The sequence below is a fragment of the Trichoderma asperellum genome, chromosome 7, assembly GCF_020647865.1.
Source record: "Trichoderma asperellum chromosome 7, complete sequence".
Lineage (NCBI taxonomy): Eukaryota > Fungi > Ascomycota > Sordariomycetes > Hypocreales > Hypocreaceae > Trichoderma > Trichoderma asperellum.
The window spans coordinates 567,521-590,952 of NC_089421.1; the positions used below are offsets into that span (position 1 = coordinate 567,521).

Sequence of the window (23,432 nt, forward strand, 5' to 3'; positions counted from 1 at the left end):
AAAAGCTCACTACGTCCGGTATTGGATAATCACCCGACCAAGCTAAGAATCACATCTGCCGTACGGACCATGGCCGCAACGCAATAGGCTCTGAAATAAGCACAAATAGCTTATTTTCCTAATGATTGACGCCCGCTGATACTGATAGAGTCTTCTTTTAAGAGTCTTCTTTTAAGAGTCCCTAGGGCTAATAACCCTTATACGCTATAGTGATACGGAGTATCTTAAGATGAATCAATTGCTGATCAGCATTTTCCTCACTCGAACTAAGCGGATATAAAAAAGAGGGACCTCCGAAAGGATCGGCGGCATACAGACATGGATCTCGCACACACAGAAGCGGCAACAAACCGTCCCCCCAGCTGTTCATATTTTGCATTTACGTGTATATTTCGATTTTGCCGTTCCTGATTTACTGATACCCGCTGGCCCGCTTACCCGTCTCGCCTTTAAGCAGACTAGTGCTGATCTAACAAAAGCCGAGTGGGACATGTCGACCCCCGAACTGCCGTCTCTCTTTATAATATAAAGCCAATGTTACCTACCTATGATAAGCATTGAATCCTACCCTTGGCCACCTTTTTTCCCTTTGACTGTCTTGTGTTGTTATCCTGCAGTATTTTTGCAGATCTATCAAAATGGAGAAAACAGACGAAACAGTAGTTGAGGGCGTGATAGACAGGTCTACGGAAAGCGACCCATCTATTGAAATTGCAACAGATGCAGATCGGGCGCTGCTGCGAAAGATTGACTGGCGCTTGATGCCAGTGGTGAGTCTCAGTTACTGAAGATTTGCTTAAAAATGTAATCAACATACTGACTAATTTCCAGTTGTGTATCACATATGCCCTTCAGGTGAGAATTCTTAGATTTTCCGTTGGGACATTTCTATGTTCGAAATTAGAAGCCCAAGTTTTGGAGAAAGTAAGTAGCCCACTGACAAGCTCTCAATTAGTACTGGGATAAAGGCTTGCTTGGACAAGCAGCTGTGTTTGGTCTGCGAACAGACCTAGGCTTGACAAAAGGAAAATCATTCTCTTGGGTCTCTGTGGTATTTTACTTTGGCCACATAGCTGGCATGTATCCTGCTTCGCTACTTGCCCAACGGTTCCGCCCAAAGCGTGCTTGCTCTGTCCTATCAGTTCTGTGGTCAATCATCATGCTCACAACTCCCGCCTGCAAAACCTACTCTGGCATTCTAGCGAATCGATTCTTCCTCGGCGTCGTTGAAGCCGGCGTCAACCCGATATTTATGCTCGTTGTCGGCATGTGGTATACGAAACAGGAGCAAGTCTTGCGATCTAGCATTTGGTTTTCATTCAGCGGCGGCTCGTTATTAATTTCCCCGGTAATCAACTTTGGGTTGGCTCATATCCAGAGCAGCCGCCTGCACCCGTGGCAGATCATGTATTTATTTGCAGGCGGACTTTCTTTCTTTTGGGGCATTGCACTGCTCTTTATATTCCCCGATACTCCAGAGCACGCCAAGGGCTTTACAGAAAGCGAGAGAGAGCGCGTGATTGAGCGCACACGTCTTAATAACGCAGGCACCACGAACACAAAGGTGAAGCTCTACCAGATTACGGAGGCACTCTTTGAGTTCCAGTTCTGGGCTATTATCGTTTTGTCTTTATTGAGTTGCACCGGCGCAGCTGTTGTCACTCAGTTTGCGTCCATCGTGTTCAACGGCATGGGATTTGATGCTTACACTTCTCTCTTACTCAATCTTCCAACTGGCGCTATGGCTTTTATCTGTGTCCTGGGCTCAGGATATCTTGGAAGAAACTGGAACAACGGTCGGTTCTATATTATCTCACTTTCTTGCCTGCCGGTCATTCTTGGGTGCTCGTTAATGTATGTTACATTTCATTACATGTTTCTGCCTTGTGTGACGTACTAACATGCATCCAAGTTGGAAAGTCGACAATCGAGGCGCAAAGATCTTTGGCTTTTACTTTCTTAATTTCTTTTCAGCAGCTTGGGTCCAATGTATTGGCCTGGGGACGTCGAACGCGGGCGGTTATACCAAGAAATCCGTATATGCCGCCGGAACTTTTATCGGCTATTCATTGGGCAATGTTATGGGCTCTTTACTCTTCGATCAGTAAGTTATAGCTTATGTTGCGTCCTATTTATTAGAAGATTGGTCGAGACACTAACTCTAATTTCTTTACAGGAAATTTGCCCCCAAATTTAGTCAAAGCTTTACAGGTATCATGGTTTGCTTTGCTGTTTGTTTCTTCCTTGCTCAAGCGGTTCGCTTTATGCTGGATAGAGAAAACAAGAATCGAACAAAACTCTATGGGCCGCCTACCTTTGACAAGGCTCTCGAAGACCTATCTGACAAAGAGAATACTTCATTCAGATATGCTTTATAAACTCTTTTTCAATTTTAAGAGGAGCACAATGGCTTGAAAAGGTCATGGAATTGGGTACAAGAACCCTGAAAGAATTTCTCCTGTTTCAGGATGGCCAATATTGAGTATAAAAGAAGATCGTTAGTGAAGGTGGTCCTTCCACGCTGTTGACATGATAATACAAACCAATAGGTCTAGAAAGATAAATTGATAACGAAGTTATGAGTTACACTCTATTTAATAGTTCAAATTTTAGGGAGCAATCTCAAAAGAATTGTAGATACTTTGCGTCAACATCCTGGACTGCAATTTGTTTTACCGAGGCAATGCAATCTACGCCAATTAACTAAGCTTGACAAAATTGAATTTATTCTTCTAAGAAAAGTATTATTTACCCTGGGCCTTCACTCCAGCATCTCCCAGAGGTACAATAATGCTGTAGCTCTGAGGGCTATTCTGAGGCTGCACACCAGTATTGAGCAACAGCGGCGTCATCAGCCCATCGTCCGAAAAGTATAGCTCTGGTCTCTCTCTGCGGTAAAAGTTGATAGTTGTCCCATCATCATATTCTACCTCGGTGCTGAATGCCAGCGTCTGGCTGCCAAACGTCCAGGGCCCAGTATAGTTCTTAGCCCAGGCATGTCGACCAACCTTTGGTCCCGAGCCAAAAGCGCCATCTGCCTCAAGAGAATGCAGAAGCATGTGAAAGTTGCCTCGTTTGTCGCGCCAGACGAATGGATCTTCGTTGCCTTCGTCAAAGATGGGATCTGGCTCAATCTTTGTGTAAGGACCTTCGTAGCCAGTCTCTGAGATGGCGACATTGATTTGCTCTGCACCACCACAGTTGAATGGACAACCTCGGTAGACCAAGAGCATAGCGTCAGTGTGGCCAGGGCAGTGTTGGCCATTTGCGTATGCCCCTGTTCTCGAGCACGAGTTGGAGTACAGGGGGAATGGAGCAGGGTTCGTGACATCGGCATCCCAATCGGTTGTATTGTCGCCCTGCATCACCTGTCCCTTGAACTCCCAGTGTCGAAGATCTCTGCTGCTGAGCACGGATATACCACTCTCTCCATTGTTGTTGTTTCCCGGCCCGCAAGTGACGCTCTGAGACTGGCATGTGTCCGATACGTTCGTGGGGCATCCAATGTAATACAGGAGCCACTCTCTATCAGCCGGGCTATACACGACGTTCGGGTTATGGGCGAAAGTTCCCATGACCTCAGCCGCAAAGCTGTAAGGACCAGCAGGACCAGTGCGAGATTCAGCACGGATGATGCGGCTGTAGGGAGCCCAGTAGTCAAGACCACAGCTGTGTGTAAACTCAGAAGCAAAGAGATGATAAAGATCTTTCTCCCAGGGATCCTTGACAATCTTGGAACACCATGATGATGTGCCCTCTGCAGTCAGATTGTAACCGCCCGCCCTTTTGGCGGGACGAATGTCAAGGGCGCCGCAATCATCGCCAGTCCAAGCCGGATCACACTTGCAGACGCCGTTGCGGCCGCAAACACCGTTGAGGCTACAATCTTCGTCGGACGTGCATGTCTGATATGAAGAAGCAACGAAGAAGGCAATCAAAAGAAATGAGAGCCGGGCTAACTCCAGCCGAAGGAGTCTCATTGTAAGGCGAGATTGGCGAATTAGCCGACTAGAATATTTATAATGTCCCAAGTATGAAGCTGTTAAAAGGCCAATTCAGGCTTTCATCTTAGGGAGACGGTGTCTTTGGGCGATGTCAATGCTGTATATTACATCGGCAGTCATATCTTGTGCAGCTAACGGTTGGTGCCAAGCTTTTATATCCCATTTGCTATACTATAACGGCATCTTCAACTTGAAGATCGTAATGGAGATCAGACCGAAATGCGGGGTGAGGCCGACGGGTAAATGCTAACTAATACCAACGACGGCGTGGATGATGGCTTAGAATAAGTGAAATTGGATCGACAGGACGTATTGTACCTATGTTTAAGCGTTCAGGCGAAGAGGCTCCATCTCCTATAAAGGCAAGGCAATCCGACGGGTATATTTTCGAGATAGCTCAAGAGGCAACTATCGTCATAGCTGCCATGTGCTTTGAGACTCATTTGCTAATAATGCCGATGCCATTGCCGCCCAAATGTCCGCTTTTTAGCGATTTGCCGCAACTAGTAATTCCTTGCCCGATTGTTACTCTCCTCTGCAGCTTCTGTTCTAGAACTAGTACGACATCGTAGCGTGAACTGGGGACTTACATCTGCTAGTGATCGAATCTGGTATGTCTTAGCGAAGATCCGAGAACATGTCCTCCGCCTTGGAGGATTCTGCGACAAGATGCTATTGATGGATTATTTTCAATAATGCAGAAATGCAGTGGAGTAATGTGTTTCTTAATTTTCTGTCATGTGATGGATTGATAATAATGCTGCATACATAATGCTTTACACGTATTACTCAAACCTTACTCATTGGACGTTCAAGTAGAGTTGGATAAAGTTATACCGCCAAACTATCAAGACATCATACCATTCTTCTTACTAGATTCGACTCGTACGACGGTAGCCAGATGGAACAATCTTTCTTAAATGTTCTAGCCAATCTACACTCCCCTCTTTTACACGAGACTCATGATTCTTTTTGCCAAAAGTCCATTGGAGCTTGCAGAAGCCATAACTTCTGTTGGCTGAAAAATATTATCCCGTGGGTTTAAACAGTTTGCAATCACAACACGCAGCCAAAACAATATTGCATGCCGCTAGAACTTGATTCCATATAACCACCAACGCTAGCTTGCACCACATTCTGGCTGTATACTCTTAGACTATTTGTCTATGTGGTTATAGATATAAAATTAGCCTTTAAATATCCCATGGTAAATTAACTATTACGCGACTCTTAATTCTAATTACTACAAGGCAACGACAGCGCCCTCTTAAGGTGTAATAGTTGGAGCCCTTGCACCGCTTAATGCCCTGCCAGAGCGGCTTGTAGGTAACAGCGAAGACGACACATTAGAAGTATAGCCGGACGGGTGCTTGATATGTGGCCAGCATCATATTGTCGCCATCGAAATTACGTACATGCACTTCCTTAATTACGAGCGCGCGGCTATTACTATCCCAAAGCAGCTTGGCCAACTTATATTAAGATTCTCCCCATGTGGAAGAAAAGATAAAGCCAGTGCTGAAGAAGGAATTGAAGCTTTGTTGTGTATTCTATCACTGAAATCTGAAGGGATCAGAGAGATTACTCTCCTAATTCGAGATGCCCATCTGTAGATCTCATATATCTCACCTCAATGTAAGATGTAAAGTGTAAGTATTATTTTCTAGGTAGTTAGCTTCATGGCATTCAATCATTAGGCCTAAAATAAAATTGAACAATTTATTATCACTACACAAGGGAATCTTGAATACGAGCTACCACTTATATCAAGATACCAGACATCGCACGTATCTCAATCATACTTGGGGTTCGCATCCTTAAGAATCCTATCCAACAGCTTGTGCAACCTCAATGCGTCCTCAAAATCAGGAGCGCCCTCCTTGCTCACGGCAAAATCTTCAAACAGGTAAGCCGTGTTCTGTCCTGGGAATGCCACGCCCTCAACATGTGCCGGGGTACCCTCTCCCCATGCAACCACTCTAGCCCCGTTCTCTTCCTTAGCCGTCTTGATGCGAATTTCTCGCGGGTGGCTACCCATTTGCAGCATGGGCCCGTCAACGGTGAACTCGATTTCACCCTCTGTGCCGGTGATGACCCAGCGCGTAGGCTTTCCAACGAGCTGAGGGTTACGGCGATAGTTGACGCTGGCGATGGCGCCATTGTTGAGAACACCTTGAACAAACATGTGGTCCGGGGCCTTTCTGGGATATGCTGGGTCGACAATCTGGCCAGTTCTTTGGTCGAGAAGCTTCACTGTCGGATACTGGGTGAGGAATGACGCCTTGACGGTAGCAAAGTCGCCCAGCACATGCAGAAATCCTGCAAGGACTGGTATTTCGCATCATGGTTAGCTTCTGCCGCGATGTACATGTTTCAATTTCACTTACAGTGAGCCATTGCAATGTGGAATTCGTTACCACCCGACTTGAGATCCAGGTAATAGGTTGCATCAAACCCCCAGACATCGGGAGGTCCGTAGTTGGGCGAAAGCTGAGCCTCTGTGCTCGTAATCTTGCCAATGGCACCGCTGTCGACCAACTCCTTGACTTTGGCAAAGGCGGGATCAGCAAGGAACTGCGTGCCAATAATCGTCTTCAAATTGGCGTCTTTGGCCAGCTTTGTCAGTTCTTCTGCCTCTGCCGTGTTTGCTCCAAGAGGCCATTCTACAAAGACTTGCTTCTTGGCTAAGAGGGCGGGTTTGGCTACAGCGTAGTGCTTTCCAACGTTGATAGACACAGCCACCAGGTCAACGTTGGGATCGTTGGCAATGTCCTCTGGGTTGCCGTAAGCCTTGACTGTCGAGCCCAGCTTGTGAAACTCGATGGATCGACGAGCAGATGCCACGGTAGAGTTGCACACGGCAACGAGCTCATAGTGAGGCGAGGAGAGAAAGGATGGTAGAAGAGCAGAAGCGGCCCAAGCTCCAGCAGCAACAAGTCCAGGTTCTATGGCACCAAGACCAATGATACCAACTCGGATAGGGGCCATTTTGATGATTGGTTAAGATGGGTGTGAGGTTGTTTTCTGTGTCCAAGTGAATGGCTTATAAAGGCGAAGGTGGTGATGATGATGATGATGATACTTGATCGAAATGTGTGCTCTCCATTCATTCATCTGTCCGAGGGCTCAAGGGACTATTTGTACTTAAGACATATGAGATCTCGTCTCCCCCCTCTCCTCCTCATCACCCCATATCCAGCCATAACTGTTTCACTCATGCTGTATTGCGTCTTCATCTAGCATTGCATTATTAATGACGCCATCCATACAATATCGGAATTCCGCCAGATATAACACAAGGCGGAATAACCTACCCACCGCCGATTATCAAGGATAAATATGTCTCTTGTTGATTAACTAAGCCTGGAGGCGGGCCATTACATGATACGCTCCATCTCTCAACCGCGTCTAGCCTGTTAAGACGGCAATCTGGCGCCACCAGATCAAGCCATGTCGGAGACGTCGCTGCCCCCTGACCGAGCTCCACCTGAACTCCGGCAGTGAGACCCACGCGAACTCCGATGCCACGGAGATTCATCCGTCCGCCTTGACTAATAGCGAATTACACTGAATGGCCGTCTTTGTGTCTTTCCCTTTGCGGACTTCTGCATCCCAGAACCTCATCTCTTAGCAGTCTTGATACAGTGCATCGACTTCATATTTCTTCTGTACAAGATGCCCATATCCAGGAAAAAGACATGCGTCCAGTGCAGAAAAGCAAAAGCCCGCTGCAGCCTGACTCTCCCCCGCTGCGCGCGATGCATCGACAAGGGCCTCTCGTGCGAATACGCCGCCGTCACGATCCCGCGCATGGCCCCTTACTCGACCATCGCCACTAACACTGCTAACGATGGTCGATCCGGGAACCTGCATGACGGCGCTACGGATTTCCGGAGAGTCTCCGCCAAGCACGGAAGACAGCAGCTTGGTGTCCATCCGGATCCAGAAAGCGGCCCTCTGAGCGAGTCGATTCCTCTTGCGGTCGATGCGCCGGTGCTGGCTCCGTCTCTGGACTCCTCTGACACTTGGCCGGCCACAATGCAAGCTGATCTCGGGGCTGGAGCTGACATGGCGTTTACCATAGCGTCGATGATAGAGCCTTGCCACAACGTCATGAGATTCATGAGCAACATCGACATGCATGTCACTCAGAATCCAGCCACCGATGAGGCCGACGACGCTCGCCTGCGCAATCCCGTCAACGGCTCAGGCACTCACTCAAATGTCCTCGCCCATGACTCTTCATCTTGCATGCTCACCAGCCGTCGCGGCCTCACAGCAAATGCAATCCTCTCAACGAGGACCATCTTTGGCCAGGTGTGCGCCTATCCCGCCATGATGGTCAGCGGACACGCTCTTCCTCCCTTTATCCACAGCAGATGTGCTCTGGATGACAGTACGACGTATAATTGTGCAAAAGCACAAAAGCACGAATGCCTAGGAAAGACATTAAGTATCTGTGCGGCTCTAATAGGCATGTGGCTGGAGAGAACACCGGCCAGCAGCCCTTTTGTATGGGAGACGATATACAAGGAGATTGCCAAACTGGATAGCGAGGTATTATTGCATACCTGTATTCTTTAACAGATGTGAACTAACGTCTAATTTTGAACATGTCAGTACGAGTCGTATGATATGGAGACATCGGTCGAGTCCATGCAGGCCATGACAATATATATGCTACTCCAAGCACAGGATACAGATACGATAGTCAAAAACGACGTCAAGTTTCTCCTCACGGCATTAGCGGTAGGCACATATTTCTACCGCCCCTCTCTAAAGCCCCTAGACTCACACACTGCACAGCATACTTGCCAAAAAGTACATGAAACCTTGGAGTACAACACATTCGTCGACACTCTCGACAACCCTCTGGATCGCAAAACGTGGGCCCTCTACGAAGCTACACGAAGGTAGTCCGATTTCTTCCTCTTCCAATCTACTTTATTTTCCCATCTTCTATTACTAATATACCATAAATTAGAACCATATGTCTCATCTATACTGTAGAAATATTCCTCGAAGTCAGATTCCGCCAACACGATTTCCACAGCTGTCAAAAATTCTCCAATGCTCCACTCCCCTGTATCCGCGATCTCTGGGAAGTCCCCTCCACATATGAATGGAAGAAGCGATACAATGCGTTTCTCCGCGCAAGGTCTGCTGAGAAGATACTTACTCTTGGTGATTACAAGCTGTCGCAGCACTTGTCCGCTGAGGAGTTTGTCCGCAACACTACAACTGGGGATAGCTATGGATGTATAACGAAGGATGTGCTGAGGTGGTGTGAGGGCTTGGATCAGCTTGGGACGTTGATTACCCTAGCCTCAGCACTTATCAAGTATGAATTAGAATCGTCAGAGATAGCAGTCGGCTATGTTAAAGTCCCGTAGAATGCAGCGTCACAATATCAAACAGATACACATCACATAATGTTCTTGGTAAAGTAGGGGATACACAACTAATAATGTATAATGAGAGAGAGAAAACATTCATAATAATCATAAGCTCTAGAATATGCCATTATATCTTTTGCGACAGTTCCATCACTCCATCATGGTATCTCCATCCAGCTCTTGCGCCTGCTCAACAGCAACAGCGCCGGCTTCCAACAATGGCCCAGTAACTGGGACTGCATGTCGCGGCCAAACTCTCTTATATAAGCTAATTGCCACAGAGTCCTGGGGGTTGATACGTCCGTCAAACGTCGCCTTAAAGTAACCGTGAGTACCCAAGGGCTCCTTGATGAAACCGCTACGTCCGCGCTTAGTCCACAGAGGCATCGCCTTGAACCACTCCACATCCTCACGGTTGAAGAACATGTATCGAACGGTGACAATCTTCTTATGGATGTGGTACGGGTGACCTGCGAGGATGACGCGCTTGGCAACAACGCGGGACGTTGAAGGAGGAAGAGCTGTGCCTGTAGCAATCAATGTCAGGCCAGCGTTGGATGTACCCTCACCCTCAACATCTGCACCCGCAACAGTCCGCTTGAAGAACAGAACAGGAACAGCGCCCCATGTAACAGGTCCCATGAATGTGGCAATAGCCGATTGACCAGGGTGCAAGTATCGGCAGTACTTGTGTACGTCATTTGGCGTCGAGCCAGACTGTGAGAACAGAGGCTTGATAACCATTCTTCGAGGGCCGCACTGAGCAATCAACTCCTCCTTAGCCTTGATCGAAGCGGTATAATCAGAGCTGAGGTTGATCAGATAGTTAACCACAGTCTTCTTGTTCTCATGTCGGAGCAAGGAAACTAATGTGACTGGCGAGCTGGGGTTGTAGGACTGCGCTGCAGCGGCTGGGATACCCTTGATATAAACATGAACGCGAGTTCCAGGCTGCACACCGCCAACCAAAGCCTCACGAGTCGCTCTTGATCGCGAAGAGTTGTAGTCAGGAATCTGCAACAACCGGCGCCATTCCTCTGGTTCGTGAGCTCGATCCTCATCTTCCTGCCAAGGTGAAGTTCGGAGACTCTTCAGACCACGGTATCGAGCCAATCTCTCTCTGGCCAGAACATTAGGGTGAAGCTCAATCTCATCAGGGAACTCCTTGTCATCTTCAGCCTCATCGCGCTTCCGTGCTCGGTACTGCTCCAGCTGTACAGCATCCTCATCCTCATCGGGTTCCATCATCTCAGACTGGGGATATTCCGTAGGAGCACCTTCTGTGGGCTCAGGCTTCGCAAAGCCTTCCATGCCATCCTCAGGACCAATCTCCTCCTCATCAGCGTTTTCATCATCCATCTCCATATCTTCCATGTCAGAGCCAGAGTCTGATACATCATCCAGATACCAAGCGGACTGGTATTTTGAGGTTCCCTTGGGTACTTTCTTGGTTCCCGCTGTTGCTTCATCCTCTTCATCCGAAAAGTAATGGTGCTCGTCTAGCAATACACCCTTCTTCTCTGATGGCGCGACAGACATGGCGGCATCATCTTCTGCGTCCATCATGACATCTTCGGGCGCGAGTTGATCCAAATCATCTCGATCCTCAGAGGGCTCTTCCAGAATCTTTTCTTCCTCAGTCTCAATCGTCATTTCTCCCTTTTTCTTAACGTTTTTTGGTAGAGGGGCAGCAACAATCTTTTCGATCTGATATGTACCCCAGTCACCAACCTGTATCAGTCGGTCCGCCTTCAGCCCTTTACCCCTAACCACACCAGTGACAATTGTGGATTCTGAGTCATTCGATGCAAACTTGACACTCTCCGCCAGCATCCAGCTTCTCTCATCTCTCCACCTGATGCCCTTGGGGGTTGTGCTGCAGAGGGATCGCATCAGATTGGCGCAATCCTGCCTATTATCGATGCTGTAGAGCTTCTCTTGCTCGGGGTGGAAGTGCGTAATGAAGGATTTGAGCGAGGTCATGACACCAGGTCTCTGCTTTGCAGGCTCGATTCTATCAAGCCCTTGTACCATCGTGAACAGTGTCGACAAACCCTGACTCTCGACGCTTCGAAGAATCAGCTCTCCCAATGCGTCAACCTCGACAGAGGCGGAAAGAACAATGATGACGAAATCGGCAGCACTGGCAGCATCCAAGCATGCGCTAAGGTCTCTTTCAAGAGCAACATATTGCAGCTTCTGCTTAAATCGGTCGACCGACACCTGGAAGTTGTTGCTGCTAAGATCGGCCTCGATATCGACGCTGCTGTTTAGCGACTGGATGGCTGCCTTGGCGTCGCCATCAGCGCAAAGAGGAATGACGGCAGCAATTCTCGGCGCTGCATCTTTCCCAGAGAAAATCGACGTGTCCTTCAAATGCTCTCTGTGCTTCGTGAGACGATTCTGCTTCGCCTGGTTTCGTCGGTCGAATTTAGACATGACTTGTTGGTGGGGAGTTTTGCGCGATCCTTTTTCGTTTGGGACTCGGCCTATGGAATGCAATGTTAGGGTTTTGTCCGTCGTATATGAAAAGACCAACAAAGTTTATTGTCCATGCAATTAGGCAACTACACCTTTTGCGCGATCCCTCAGCTCATGCTTGGAAGCGGCCTTGGACTTGAATGGCTTGTTGGTGACTTTGGTCGTGGGCCGATGATGATGCGCCACGGCGGACATTTTTGCGTCGCCCCCAGCCTTGAACCGAAACGGTAGCGATGCCAGTTTGGTGTGTTGCGAAATGCCCAAAAGCTGGTATTTTTTGGGCAATTTTTCACTCCGATGTGAAACCTTGGAGGATTCGCAAGATTAGCCTATACAGGAAACGCAAGGCAAAGTGCAGAATCGATTATCTGGATGGTGGGGTTTTCTTGGTTATCATGAATTTTTTTGTTGTGGCTCGTTATCGATAACCGCGGTGGGCTAGCGCACTCCGGCTCTGCCAATGGCAGCGCTACGATAGGCCGCGACAAAGTCTAGGCGCTGGAAATTTTGTCTGCGATCTTCATAGCCCGTTATTTTCTGCCAATAGCTAGAACCCAGCGTCTTGATTTCTCGAATTTGATCGCGAAATCGCCAAAACTCACATCAGCGCAATGGGTGCGGAAACAGCCGTCGCGCGGCCCCCCACGGCTCGCAAGAGCGATGCAATTGTCACCAAGGAGCGACGAACAGACATAGCCACTCGCGCAGAGAGAGAGAAAGCCCGACGGATAAGGGAAGCCAACCAAGCCTATGGTCGTGGAAAACAGATCAACACCAAGCAGATCAAAGACAAGAAACTCCGGAGAAATTTGAAAGAGCTGGAGAATAAATACCAAAATGCAGCCCTCAAAGCCAAAGATGCCGAGATTCTGCTGGAAAACGAATCAGGGTTCTTGGAGGCCGAAGGAGAGCTGGAGCGAACGTACAAGGTCCGACAAGACGAGATTGTGGCCAATGTTGCGGTCGAGACGGCGAAGAAGCGATTCGAGCTCAACTTGGATCAACTAGGGCCATACCTGTGCGACTACTCGAGGAATGGACGAGAGCTGCTGCTCGGTGGGCGAAAGGGCCACGTCGCGACCATGGACTGGCGAGAAGGCAAACTCGGATGCGAGATCCAGCTGGGGGAAACGATTCGAGATGTCAAGTGGCTGCACAACAACCAATTCTTCGCGGTAGCGCAGAAGAAATACGTTTACATCTACGACCGCAATGGCGTCGAATTACATTGCCTGCGGAAGCACTCCGAGGTCACACACATGGAGTTTCTGCCATACCACTTCCTCTTGGCTACAATGGTATGAGTCTCTCCAACCTTTTCCCTCCACATAGCACGCAGAATAAACAACTAACCACGAAATTATAGAACACCGGAGGCGTTCTGAAATACCAAGATACCTCAACCGGTCAAGTCGTCGCCGAAATCCCATCCAGACTTGGCCCCCCTTGCTCATTAACTCACAACCCCTACAACGCCATCATCCACGCCGGACATCAGAACGGCACCGTCACCCTCTGGTCACCAAACTCCGCTGAGCCAGTCGTCAAGTTATTAGCACACCGAGGCCCCGTGCGGTCCATTGCGGTCGATCGAGAGGGCCGATACATGGTCTCAGCAGGACAGGACGCGAAAATGGCCGTCTGGGATATTCGAATGTTCAAGGAAGTAAACACCTATTCGACATACACCCCGGCATCTTCCGTCGCCATCTCAGATACCGGCCTCACAGCCGTCGGCTGGGGCACCTCAACGACCATCTGGAAGGGCCTCTTCAACAAGAACGCCGCCACCCAGGAGCGAGTAACGCACCCATACATGAAATGGGGCCGCGAGGGCAAGACGGTCGAGCGCGTCCGCTGGTGCCCCTATGAAGATGTCCTCGGCATCAGCCACGACAAGGGCTTCTCCTCCATCATCATCCCCGGCGCCGGAGAGGCCAACTTCGACGCCTTCGAGGCCAACCCCTTCGAGACGAACAAGCAGCGACAGGAGACCGAAGTCCGCGGCCTGCTGAACAAGCTGTCGCCCGAGATGATTGCCCTGGACCCCAACTTCATCGGCAACATCGACCTGAGGTCCGACGCGCAGCGCAAGGCCGAAAAGGACCTGGACGCCAAGCCCACGGACATTGCAGAGGAGATTCGCAACCGCGCGAGAGGAAAGAATGGCGCGTTGAAGAAGTACCTGCGCAAGCAGCGCAAGAGGAATATCATCGACGAGAAGAGGATGCGGGTGGACGAGCTGTGGAAGGAGCAGCAGAAGAAGAACGACAAGAAGCGACAGGAGGTAGAGGAGGATCTGGGGCCGGCGCTGTCGCGGTTTGCAAAGAAGGAGTAGTTGTAGCAGATGGTACATATCAAAACGTAGTATATACTAATACCCATGGCATTATAGACAAAGGTTGCCCGTCCAATGAAAGAACCAAGGCTGTGATCACGTATACCGATGGAGGAATAACGCCTTGTCGTGAAATCATCAAACACTCTATTTTCTTTTCCTATTCCCAATGTATCGTGTGTTTTATCTTGTTTAAACCCATACATAGCATCCTACCTATCTTGGCTAAAAAAATACTTTGCAGCCTGTCGCCTAGACGCCGTTGATGCAACCATGCCCGCACATCTTCTTTTCAGCCCATAAATCAAAACCATATGCAATGATATCCCGTATATATATATATATGTGCGCGCGTGCGTGTCCTCAAAGACAACTCCTTACAACAGCTTCAGCCCACCCGTAACCTTGTCCACCAAGCTCTTCGGGGCCGGTCCGACTCCCAGCACCGTCATGCTGCCCGCCTCAATCTGCGTCCGGCCCGCATCCTGAATCACCTCGGCCGTGAGTCCCATTGCGCGGGCCTTGCCCCGCAGCTCCAGCATCTCGGCCTGGCTCTTGACCTGGACGGCGATCTTGGCCTGGCCGAAGCGCTCCCATCGGGCGAGCAGCTTGCGTTCGGGGGAGGCCGGGTCGGCGCGGGCGAGAGCCTTGTAGCAGGCGAGGGTGGCGTGAGAGCACTGCGCAGCGATTTTGCCTGTTTGGTAGACGATTTGCGTTAGAACCCACACCAACCCAAAGGAACAGGGAAAGATAAAAAAGAGTCAGTCGTACCTTTGGTCATGCCCAGATCCGTCCTCACGACCAGCACCAGCTTACACTCCTCGCTAGTATCCTCCATCAAGCTCCTCTTCTCCGCCACTCCCGAATCTCTAAACTTGAGCCCCTGTCTCATATCCGCGTCCAGCCCGTTCGCCCAGTTCGGAGCATGGTCCAGTATGGCATCGCCCTCGTCCACGTCGCTCTCCTCGCTCTCGACAGGGTCGTTTCGGTACTTTCGTCGCTCTTCGGCTAGTGCTGGAGAGATGAGATATCCTCTAGAGGTGTAAATGCCAAACACGTAGCCTGTGATGACACTGGCGAGGGCGGTGGTGAGGATGACGCCCGTCTGGGTGGCCTGGTCGGGGGAAGCCATGGCGGGGTGGAAGGGAGGGTGAAGAGTTGGTTGTTGGATATGGCGATCGCAGAAATGCTGTATACGGTGGTGGATTTGGTGTGAATTGGTGAGTAAAGGATGAGCGAGAGAAGATGAGAGGCAGAATCTCAAGGCGGTGGTGCTCAGGAGCTGTAAGAGATCTGGGACATGCAAGTTTCAAGTCTTGGGCGCAGAAAAGGAAAAAAAAAGTGCCACTAGCTTGAGCCCATTGGTGCATGCGCTGTATCATCTTCAAAACACCAGCAATAGCGCCCCCCTTCACCGGAATACGGCGACCTGCCCGCCCTGTAAAGCCCCTCCAACCCCCACCTTCGGCCGCTAATCCAGCGCTAAAGACCGCATGCTCTGTCTTCATGTGAATCGACGAATCCTCCAAAGTCTGTTATAAATCGCCCTGAATCCATAACGCCATTCCTCCTCTCACCACCGCCATGGCCGACAAAAAGGCCCTCATAGTGGCCCTCTCAGGCTGCTCCTCCAGCGGCAAAACAACGCTCGCCCGGCTTCTGCGCGACATCTTCCCCAGCACGTTTATCCTCCACGAAGATGACTTTTACAGGCCCGAGACGGAGTGAGATTCTCTCCCTCCACTGTGTTGTGTTGTGTTGTGTTGAGTGAATATGAACTTGCTTCCACTCACTTCTCACTTCCCGACTCTCATGCCTCCCCCCTTATATCTTGCTTTCTATATACGCTAACAAGCAAGAACTCTAGGCTCCCCAAAAAGGATGATCTCCTAGACTGGGACTGCGCCGAGGCCATAGACATTCCCGCCATGGCCGAGACTCTCTCTTACATCCGCCAACACGCCGCTTTTCCCGTACGCCGCCACAAACTCATCTCTTCCTCCAATCCTCACTTTCAACCAACTAACTAACTGACAAACTCTCCTCCTCTCAGCCAACTCTCGACTCCTACCAAGACAAAAACTCCGTCGGCGAATGCCCCGTCCCCCATCCACCATCTCAGCCCTCAAATCCAAAGTCTCCTCCCTCCTCCCCTCAACCCACCCCCTGGCCACCTCCGCCCTCCATCTCTGCATCCTGGACGGCTTCCTCCTCTACCCGCCTTCCATGTCCGCCATCCAGCCCCATCTCGACATCAAAATCTTCCTGCGCGCCTCGTACGCCCAGGCCAAGGCTCGTCGTGAGGCCCGCGACGGATACGTCACGCTGGAGGGCTTCTGGGCCGATCCGCCGGGATACGTGGACAAGATTGTCTGGCCGAATTACGTGGCGGAGCATTCGTGGATGTTTCAGGATGGGGATGTGGAGGGTGAGTACAAGGCTGATGTGCTGGAGCGAGACGCAATCAGGGTGCCGGGTGGGAGTGGCGTAGACGGCGAGATGGACAAGATTCTGGAATGGATGGTAGATCTGATATTGGAAGAAATGAAGAAGCACGCTTAATGCTTTTTTAGAGAAAATAAAACTAAACTTGGTTTGGATAATAGAAGATAAAAGAGGTTCTTTATTTCTCGGCCTTTCTATATGATTTGTAAAGCATCTCAAAGGATGAGAGCATCGCTCAAGAAGTGAAATATGTCTATCTAAGTTAACCAATGTAGCATATAAGACGGCAACTGTCATCTATAGCTCCCTTTTATATATCCCAAAACAAGATGTCTTCTCCAAAAACGTTTCGTTTGCATAGCATCGTCAAACATATACATCAAAAATGCTGATCCTCAAACGTCGTCAAAACCCACACTCGCTTCACCCATCACAACATCACCATCGGCTTCAGCTTCAGCTTCAGCTTCCGCCTTGGCCTTGGCCTCCGCATCTCTCTGCCTCTTCTCCTCCGCCAAAATCTTCACCGCCTCCGTCGCAGCCTTCGTCTTAATCTCCTCCTTATTGATCCCTCCCCGAGCCTCCACCACCACCCTCTCCCCAATCACAACCTTACAAAAGAACTCCTTGTCGCCAGGAGATTCAGCAATGTCTTCAGTATGAAAATCGTAAACCACAGTCTCGGAATTCGCCCACTTGCCCAGCTCTTCCTTCGGATGCTGCACGTGTACACGATCACGCAGCAGCCGATCCAAGTACTTCAGGAGTCCAAACCGAGCACACACAGCCTCGCACACGTCCAGCGATCCCGAGTCGATCCATACCGCGCCAAGCACCGCCTCAAACAAATCAGAGTAAAACTTCTTTGGATTCAGTGCCGCCAGCAGAGCCCAGGGATAGTGCGTGCCGTTCTCCATGGCGTCGATAATCTTGCCCCGCAAGGCCGCATGTCTCGTCACAGTCGCCAACTGCTCAATTCCAATGGAAGTCGCCGCGTGCCGCATAAACTGCCACAGGTAAGTATGCGTTTCTTGGTGCCCCACGTCGCCTTCGTCCGTCACGACGGCCTCGACGGACTTCAAGCCGTGCTCCATCGTCATAAACGCGAGAAAATCGCCATTCACCAGGCCTGTTTTCAACGTGTGCATCGTATAATGGGGCAGCTCCGGCACCACTTTAAAGATTTTGGTAACAACAATGTGATCAAGAACAGCATCGCCCAAATATTCCAGCCTTTCGAGGGATCGCTTGCCAGTGTCCACCACATTGTCCGCCACGTATGAGGCGTGCGTCAAAGCCTCTGTCAAAAGAGCCTTCCGCTGAAAGGTGTATCCAAGTAGCCTCTCCAGGGGCTCCAAAATCGGCGGAAGGGGCTCATTCGGCGGCACTCTATTCAGAAGGATCTTTCTACCCTTTTCCACGCCATTCCATTCGATTTCCGGGAGAAACAAGGCGATACATTTCTCCGCCATGGCGATATCTCCCTCTTTGTATGAGATTCCAATCAATGCTTCAACCACATCTGCGAGTGTTTTAGTCGAAAGCCTCCTCTCGGATGCAGGAGCATTAACGTCGTCCTGTAGGCTGTCCTCCAAGTACAACGGGCGCCACTTCTGACCTGTGAAAGGCTTTGTGACAAGGTACCTAGGCAGCCGAAAGTCAACTGCTGCTCGGTATAGTCTTACGTTGGAAATAAGTCGGTCTCTCCAGTATGAAAGGTAGCCCTCAGGCCAGTCGGGATCTAAGCAACATCATGTTAGCAAGAGAAAAGGGGGGGGTAGAAACCAAGGAATTCGTCGCAATTGGGAGGTCTTCTCACTGGTAACAGCAGCTTGTATGCAAGTGCAAATCTTGAGAATAGAATCGCCCAAAAACTCTACTCTTTCATAATTCATCGGCTCATTAGCACTCCGCGCACATATAGCCTCTCTAACTGAACCCCAGTCCGACAACCCGACTGGCCCAAGAACAGTGGTGGCCAGCTCCCTGGCCATGAGCATCAAGCCCAGCTCATGTATAATCGTAGGTATCATCATACCAAACATTGCATGCCTCGCCGGTATGGAATCAACCATTGCCCAATCCATGGGATACACCCGCGAGTAAGGCCTGCTGCTGGCTTGCTCTTTCTGGGGGTCCCCCTGCATGCGGTGCAGGAAATCAGTTCTCCGTGTCCACTTCTTAAGCACGAGATAAGGCCCCTTTTCGGGGGCTTTTTCGTACCCGTAAAAGGCGTTCTGCACCAGGCTTATAGACGGTTTGCATTCGATTATATCCTTGTATATATAGGGAGAGTTGATGTTGTCTCGTATAAGATACTGTCCGTTTTTCACATCTTCATCGAACGGATCAAACTCAACTGTGCCAATTTGGTCCATTGAGAGCGATTTGCCTTTTGCCCAAATTCGTACCACGTGTTCTCGTTCTCCGTTGTGGAGTTCATCTTTCGGCCACCTATGGCAGAAATGCAGCGCGAGGAGAGTTGAGGTATGGTCTGGCAAAGATGCAACCTGGTCATGCGGCACAGCCCTCCCTTCGGTGAACCGCAGCTCCAGCTTATGGCCTCTTTCGAGAAACAAGTGCAGAGGTGGAGGCTGATCAAGCTTTACAGGCAGCAGCATCTCATATTCGTCAATCACCTGGCCATCTTCTTCGGTGAAAGTAATAGAGTATAGCCATTTGTCGCCGGCTTCTCGCCATGCACGGGCGATATGATGCCATGGATTCATCATGGGCTCAACAGCCACATCAGATGCTCGATTATCGATACCGGGGATCTCATCAGCTTTGAACGGCAACAGATTTTCGTTCAGGAGCCCGGCATCGTTCAAAGCCATGTAGGCTTGGAAGGCAGCATCTTTGGTGGCATTCTTTTCTGATTTCCACGAAGACAAACTGTTATACTGCCTCGGATCCACGGGAATAAACGGCGGAAGCAAAACAGTGGCCGTCAAGGCAACAGAATCCGGGTCTTTGTGAATAATGTAATCTGGCCGGCTGTCAACAAACTCTGTCGGCGATAGCACCCTGCAAAAATGCTCGAGGTGCGATTTGGCATTGTCAAAGTCGAGTCTCGCTCCAGTCGATGGGTGAGTGTAACATATGCTGCTTGGGCTCTCGGAATTTTCCATCATCTCTAGTTTCTGAATTTCTCTCTGTTCATCTTCAAAAAGCTTCTTCATCTCTTCTTCTTTCTCATCCCATTTCTGCAACGCTGGGTTATCTTGGTCAAAGAAAATGACAAGTTTCGAGTCCTTCATTCGAGCCCGCCCGCGCCTCTGTATAAATGATTTTGAAGTCTTTGGGACATCAAAGCAGATGACGAGATTGCAGGCAGGAACGTCAATCCCCTCTTCCAAGACGGAGGTTGCAATGAGCAGGTTAATCTTGCCAGAGCGGAAATTCTGCAGGGCCTTGATATCTCCCTTTTCTCCAAAGTCATACACGACTTTTCGCTTCGATGAATAACTGGAAGATCCAACCATGGTGCCAATTTTGTACTTTTTTGTGACGGCGGGGTTTACGGAGAGGATCTCGGCGAGCATCTTCACCATGACCCGCTCTTCGACAAAGATGATTCCCACCGTGTTCGATTCATCCATTGACAAGAGCTCTTCCAAGAGCATAAGAACTTTGTCTGAAATGTCGCTTATGTCTTGCGGAGTCTTGGGAGGGGGCTTGATGTCGACTCGACGAAAGACGTCGGCCAGATATTTCTTTTCACGGTCACGACACTGATACCACTGGTCAAAAAATAAGTCGCCCGAATCTACTTTGTCAAGATAAGCCGATATGCTCTTCCAGATGAAAAGGTCAGCAGCCCAAGGCCCAAGCTGTTGGCATACCCCCTGCGACTGCGAGCAAAATGTCTTCATCTGAGTTTGCGTAAAGGTGTCGCGCTTCTGAATCGTTTTCTCTAGCAAACGCTGATTCTTCTCCGAAGGTTCTATTATCAACGACACCACAAAAGGGTCTGTATTGATATCTAGATCACTGTAAGCCTGATGAAGAGATTTCATGGCAGGAGTAGAGTGTTCTTCGGCTGGCAGGTAGATTTTATGCTGGATATTGGGTCGCTTGACACATTTGACGAGCTCGTCACGGTGCAGGGTGGGAGAGATGCATCTTGCATCCATCAGCTGCTCCAAAACCGGGAGATCTGTGGCGTTGGATTGAATGCTGGGGGTTGCTGTCAAACCCAATATCGAGGGCACGCTCTTGCCAGCCAGCAGGCATGGATGGTAATGGTTCTGCATGATCTTGCCGCCAGGGTTTTTGCCAATGCAGTTATGGACTAGATTTGGACCAAGACATGTCAGCCATTCAAAACATTCAAAGCCAGGAAAGCTGCCTTTTGTTTCTCTGTTTCTGGAAGGGACGGGAACGCATACCTTCGTCGAATACAATCAGAGCCAGGTGTCCCATGTGAATGTACGCATGGTCAAGAGCATCCAGGAGAATCTGGGGTGTAGTGATGACAACTCGAGTCTTCTCCAGAAGGGCACTCCAGATGTCCTGCCCCCAAGTGGGCAGATGGCGGTTGCCAGCCAGCATTTTCATAGGCACGGAGGGAATCTGCAGCTTCAGTACTACATGCTGCTGAGCACTCAACGAAACAGTTGGCGTAATAAACCAGATAATCTGAGAGATGACTTATGAGCGCCCATTATTCTTTCATGAGGTTGCATTACTCCTAGCATAAAGCCATGAATAGTAGCTCACCTTTTCCGGGTCGCATTTCTCCAATTCTGCTTTGATACGAAGTACAGCCCTGATGCAAGCTCGAGTCAGCGTGGATCGGTCAGGGCTAATGGTCGTCGACGCAAGTCTATTTCGACTTACACTTGAGTTTTGCCACTGCCCGTGTCCATCTACACCTCTCAACCACCACTCTTTGGTCAGAACAGCATAATTCAATTTCAAAACAGTGACATCGACACATGAAAACTAGTCACTGATTAAAACTAGAAAGCTCCCACTTACAGCAACAATCACATTCTGCTTGAGGCTCTGCTCGAGCATCTCAAGCTGGTAAGCTCTCGACGCCATTATTGCTTGCTCTCCATTGCCACTTGGAGTTTCTGCCTGGCTTCCCGGGCCCAGAACCTGCTGGGTGGACGCGGCGTCTCTAATATCGGTCCCAGGCACAAGAGCCTCGTCCACGCCAGCGCCAGCGCCAGCATCATCAGCGACGCCCGCCCACTTCTCGATGCTGTGACTAGCCTCGCCATCCAGGGGGGCATCGCCCACAGCACGCCCTCCAGGCGTCCGCGATCCGGACACGTCTGAATCTGAATCGACACTGGCCGGCGTCACGTCACCACCAGACGAACGACGCATCGACGACAGGGCCCTGGGCAGCGCGCCCGGAGCAGGTCCCGAAGCCGAGCCAGGGCCACCACCAGATGCCAGGCCCTCCGCCGCTAACTTGCATGCCGGAGAGCGCCACATGAGACGGCGGTGCTTTGGCGTTCCCGCAGCTGCGGATCGGGTGTGACTCAGGCAACGACCACCTCGACGAAGCCGCAGGCTCCAGGATGGCAACCTGACGTGTGTTCCAGACGCAATCACCACGGAAAGGGGAAAGGCGGTATGGCTGTTTGCTTCCAAGGTTGCCCGAAAGAGAAAGCAGGGCCGCCGGCCGGATCCCTAGCTCGAGATATTACAAGTATGCTTTACACTTCACAAGGCGTAGAGCGTGTTGCGGGGTAGCCTTGGGGGGGTGAAGGCGCTTGTGGCCCTGCTGTATAAGACGGATCGACTGCTGCGAGCCAAGCAAACGGACAGGCTGATTTGAAATGCGTGTGACTACCAACTAGGCAAGTAAGTCATGTCGTTTGGTACGCGTGGTGGGCAGCATAATCCCAGCTCAAAGGTGCATAAGGACAGCCCGAGGCGTCAACAGCTGAGGCGTCTCCGAATGTGGGACGGGCTGCAGGCCTCGTTGTAGCGGTTGCTGGGACAATTCGATAGTAAATCTCAGCTTGCAGTAATAAAGATGTTGGAGGCGAGGACGCAATCCGATGACGAGTGGGGGACGAAGTCTGTGTTATGCGCCTTAAATACGACTTTGGCTTTGGCTACATCGACATGATTGTTCGTTACACTCGAATCAGCGGGAGGCCGCAGCATACTTTGAAGCGATAGGCGCCCAACTCAACAAACGGGGCCTGTATAGAGCCTGGGCCAATTATTTCTTCAATTTATCTCTTTTCTCTTTGGGTGGCTCTGTCTGTGGGTTACACACTGGGCTGTTACACCGGCAGCGAACACGAAGAGCTGTGGCCCAAAGTAACTTCAATCCTTTCGCCCTCTGGACGTCTTTGTTGGCGTAGATATGACCGCATCCTGCTACAGTATGTAGACCTAGATGTGATGTTAGCGGACCAAAATAAGGCTGGCGTTGTTAGCTCTGCTGAAGAAACGTAAACGTGCTGCCTAATAAATATCTACATACACCCTAACAGCCAATCATGATGGCCTCACAATGACGATTTAGTAATGCCAGATGATAATACCTATACAAAAAAACTGCAAATTCTCTTGTTGCTTCCGCCCCACGAGCGCTGCTTGCCTCCCGACTTGGTCACGTATCAGACCAAGGCAGTTAGTCTGACATGTCGGCGGCCCTGCGAGCGATATTATTTCGTGTTTCACAAAGACGCTTTACCCGGCAGGCCAATCAATCGACGGGTGGTCACAAGGCTTGTTTGGGCACTGCGACAATTTTATGTTTTTGTTTTTCTGGAGGAGCCCAATAATTACGGA

At 50.1% G+C, this 23,432-nt stretch overlaps 9 protein-coding genes across 9 annotated transcripts; 4 read left to right on the plus strand and 5 right to left on the minus strand.

Annotated features, from left to right (window-relative positions):
- The first annotated feature begins 582 nt into the window (after positions 1–582).
- TrAFT101_010951 (uncharacterized protein) lies at positions 583–2,648 on the plus strand. Its single transcript, XM_024910186.2, has 5 exons — positions 583–770; positions 832–855; positions 956–1,854; positions 1,913–2,104; positions 2,177–2,648. The coding sequence occupies exons 1-5, from the start codon at positions 639–641 to the stop codon at positions 2,376–2,378; spliced, it is 1,449 nt and encodes a 482-aa protein (XP_024756894.1). The 5' UTR covers positions 583–638; the 3' UTR covers positions 2,379–2,648.
- Positions 2,649–2,707: 59 nt separating this feature from the next.
- Positions 2,708–4,369, minus strand: TrAFT101_010952 (uncharacterized protein). The gene has a single exon (XM_024911062.2). It carries the CDS (start codon positions 3,978–3,980, stop codon positions 2,745–2,747), a length of 1,236 nt encoding a protein of 411 aa, XP_024756895.2. The 5' UTR covers positions 3,981–4,369; the 3' UTR covers positions 2,708–2,744.
- A 1,427-nt stretch (positions 4,370–5,796) lies between these two features.
- TrAFT101_010953 (uncharacterized protein) lies at positions 5,797–6,992 on the minus strand (the record flags this gene model as incomplete). Its single annotated transcript, XM_024906995.1, has 2 exons — positions 5,797–6,332; positions 6,392–6,992. 2 exons carry the CDS (start codon positions 6,990–6,992, stop codon positions 5,797–5,799), a joined length of 1,137 nt encoding a protein of 378 aa, XP_024756896.1.
- Positions 6,993–7,511: 519 nt separating this feature from the next.
- TrAFT101_010954 (uncharacterized protein) lies at positions 7,512–9,450 on the plus strand. The gene is made up of 4 exons (XM_024910187.2): positions 7,512–8,561; positions 8,625–8,753; positions 8,811–8,917; positions 8,989–9,450. The coding sequence occupies exons 1-4, from the start codon at positions 7,680–7,682 to the stop codon at positions 9,395–9,397; spliced, it is 1,527 nt and encodes a 508-aa protein (XP_024756897.2). The 5' UTR covers positions 7,512–7,679; the 3' UTR covers positions 9,398–9,450.
- TrAFT101_010955 (uncharacterized protein) lies at positions 9,432–12,238 on the minus strand. The gene is made up of 2 exons (XM_024910188.2): positions 11,974–12,238; positions 9,432–11,889 (listed from the first exon to the last, which is right to left on the minus strand). The coding sequence occupies exons 1-2, from the start codon at positions 12,074–12,076 to the stop codon at positions 9,551–9,553; spliced, it is 2,442 nt and encodes an 813-aa protein (XP_024756898.1). The 5' UTR covers positions 12,077–12,238; the 3' UTR covers positions 9,432–9,550.
- Positions 12,239–12,425: 187 nt separating this feature from the next.
- On the plus strand, positions 12,426–14,314 carry TrAFT101_010956 (uncharacterized protein). Its single transcript, XM_024900988.2, has 2 exons — positions 12,426–13,179; positions 13,248–14,314. The coding sequence occupies exons 1-2, from the start codon at positions 12,493–12,495 to the stop codon at positions 14,217–14,219; spliced, it is 1,659 nt and encodes a 552-aa protein (XP_024756899.1). The 5' UTR covers positions 12,426–12,492; the 3' UTR covers positions 14,220–14,314.
- TrAFT101_010957 (uncharacterized protein) lies at positions 14,288–15,608 on the minus strand. The gene is made up of 2 exons (XM_024906996.2): positions 14,991–15,608; positions 14,288–14,913 (listed from the first exon to the last, which is right to left on the minus strand). The coding sequence occupies exons 1-2, from the start codon at positions 15,349–15,351 to the stop codon at positions 14,597–14,599; spliced, it is 678 nt and encodes a 225-aa protein (XP_024756900.1). The 5' UTR covers positions 15,352–15,608; the 3' UTR covers positions 14,288–14,596.
- Positions 15,609–15,734: 126 nt separating this feature from the next.
- On the plus strand, positions 15,735–16,852 carry TrAFT101_010958 (uncharacterized protein). Its single transcript, XM_024901029.2, has 3 exons — positions 15,735–15,943; positions 16,087–16,192; positions 16,273–16,852. Exons 1-3 carry the CDS (start codon positions 15,804–15,806, stop codon positions 16,708–16,710), a joined length of 684 nt encoding a protein of 227 aa, XP_024756901.2. The 5' UTR covers positions 15,735–15,803; the 3' UTR covers positions 16,711–16,852.
- On the minus strand, positions 16,828–23,297 carry TrAFT101_010960 (uncharacterized protein). The gene is made up of 7 exons (XM_066129107.1): positions 23,122–23,297; positions 21,648–23,030; positions 21,507–21,535; positions 21,387–21,435; positions 21,056–21,305; positions 18,484–20,958; positions 16,828–18,405 (listed from the first exon to the last, which is right to left on the minus strand). Exons 2-7 carry the CDS (start codon positions 22,113–22,115, stop codon positions 17,060–17,062), a joined length of 4,617 nt encoding a protein of 1,538 aa, XP_065985237.1. The 5' UTR covers positions 22,116–23,030; positions 23,122–23,297; the 3' UTR covers positions 16,828–17,059.
- Positions 23,298–23,432: the final 135 nt, after the last annotated feature.

Coding starts and splice junctions, on each gene's coding strand:
- TrAFT101_010951 (XM_024910186.2), top strand. CDS start 639: ATGGAGAAAACAGACGAAACAGTAGTTGAGGGCGTGATAGACAGGTCT. Junction 856..955: donor GTATCACATATGCCCTTCAG/GTGAGAATTCTT, acceptor GCTCTCAATTAG/TACTGGGATAAAGGCTTGCT. Junction 2,105..2,176: donor GGCTCTTTACTCTTCGATCA/GTAAGTTATAGC, acceptor ATTTCTTTACAG/GAAATTTGCCCCCAAATTTA.
- TrAFT101_010960 (XM_066129107.1), bottom strand. CDS start 22,115: ATGTGGCGCTCTCCGGCATGCAAGTTAGCGGCGGAGGGCCTGGCATCT. Junction 21,436..21,506: donor GGCAGTGGCAAAACTCAAGT/GTAAGTCGAAAT, acceptor AGCTTGCATCAG/GGCTGTACTTCGTATCAAAG. Junction 21,306..21,386: donor AGAAATGCGACCCGGAAAAG/GTGAGCTACTAT, acceptor GTCATCTCTCAG/ATTATCTGGTTTATTACGCC.
- TrAFT101_010957 (XM_024906996.2), bottom strand. CDS start 15,351: ATGGCTTCCCCCGACCAGGCCACCCAGACGGGCGTCATCCTCACCACC. Junction 14,914..14,990: donor GGATCTGGGCATGACCAAAG/GTACGACTGACT, acceptor TCTACCAAACAG/GCAAAATCGCTGCGCAGTGC.
- TrAFT101_010958 (XM_024901029.2), top strand. CDS start 15,804: ATGGCCGACAAAAAGGCCCTCATAGTGGCCCTCTCAGGCTGCTCCTCC. Junction 15,944..16,086: donor TTTTACAGGCCCGAGACGGA/GTGAGATTCTCT, acceptor CAAGAACTCTAG/GCTCCCCAAAAAGGATGATC. Junction 16,193..16,272: donor GCCAACACGCCGCTTTTCCC/GTACGCCGCCAC, acceptor TCCTCCTCTCAG/CCAACTCTCGACTCCTACCA.
- TrAFT101_010952 (XM_024911062.2), bottom strand. CDS start 3,980: ATGAGACTCCTTCGGCTGGAGTTAGCCCGGCTCTCATTTCTTTTGATT.
- TrAFT101_010954 (XM_024910187.2), top strand. CDS start 7,680: ATGCCCATATCCAGGAAAAAGACATGCGTCCAGTGCAGAAAAGCAAAA. Junction 8,562..8,624: donor TTGCCAAACTGGATAGCGAG/GTATTATTGCAT, acceptor TGAACATGTCAG/TACGAGTCGTATGATATGGA. Junction 8,754..8,810: donor TTCTCCTCACGGCATTAGCG/GTAGGCACATAT, acceptor CACACTGCACAG/CATACTTGCCAAAAAGTACA.
- TrAFT101_010956 (XM_024900988.2), top strand. CDS start 12,493: ATGGGTGCGGAAACAGCCGTCGCGCGGCCCCCCACGGCTCGCAAGAGC. Junction 13,180..13,247: donor ACTTCCTCTTGGCTACAATG/GTATGAGTCTCT, acceptor ACGAAATTATAG/AACACCGGAGGCGTTCTGAA.
- TrAFT101_010955 (XM_024910188.2), bottom strand. CDS start 12,076: ATGTCCGCCGTGGCGCATCATCATCGGCCCACGACCAAAGTCACCAAC. Junction 11,890..11,973: donor GCTGAGGGATCGCGCAAAAG/GTGTAGTTGCCT, acceptor TGCATTCCATAG/GCCGAGTCCCAAACGAAAAA.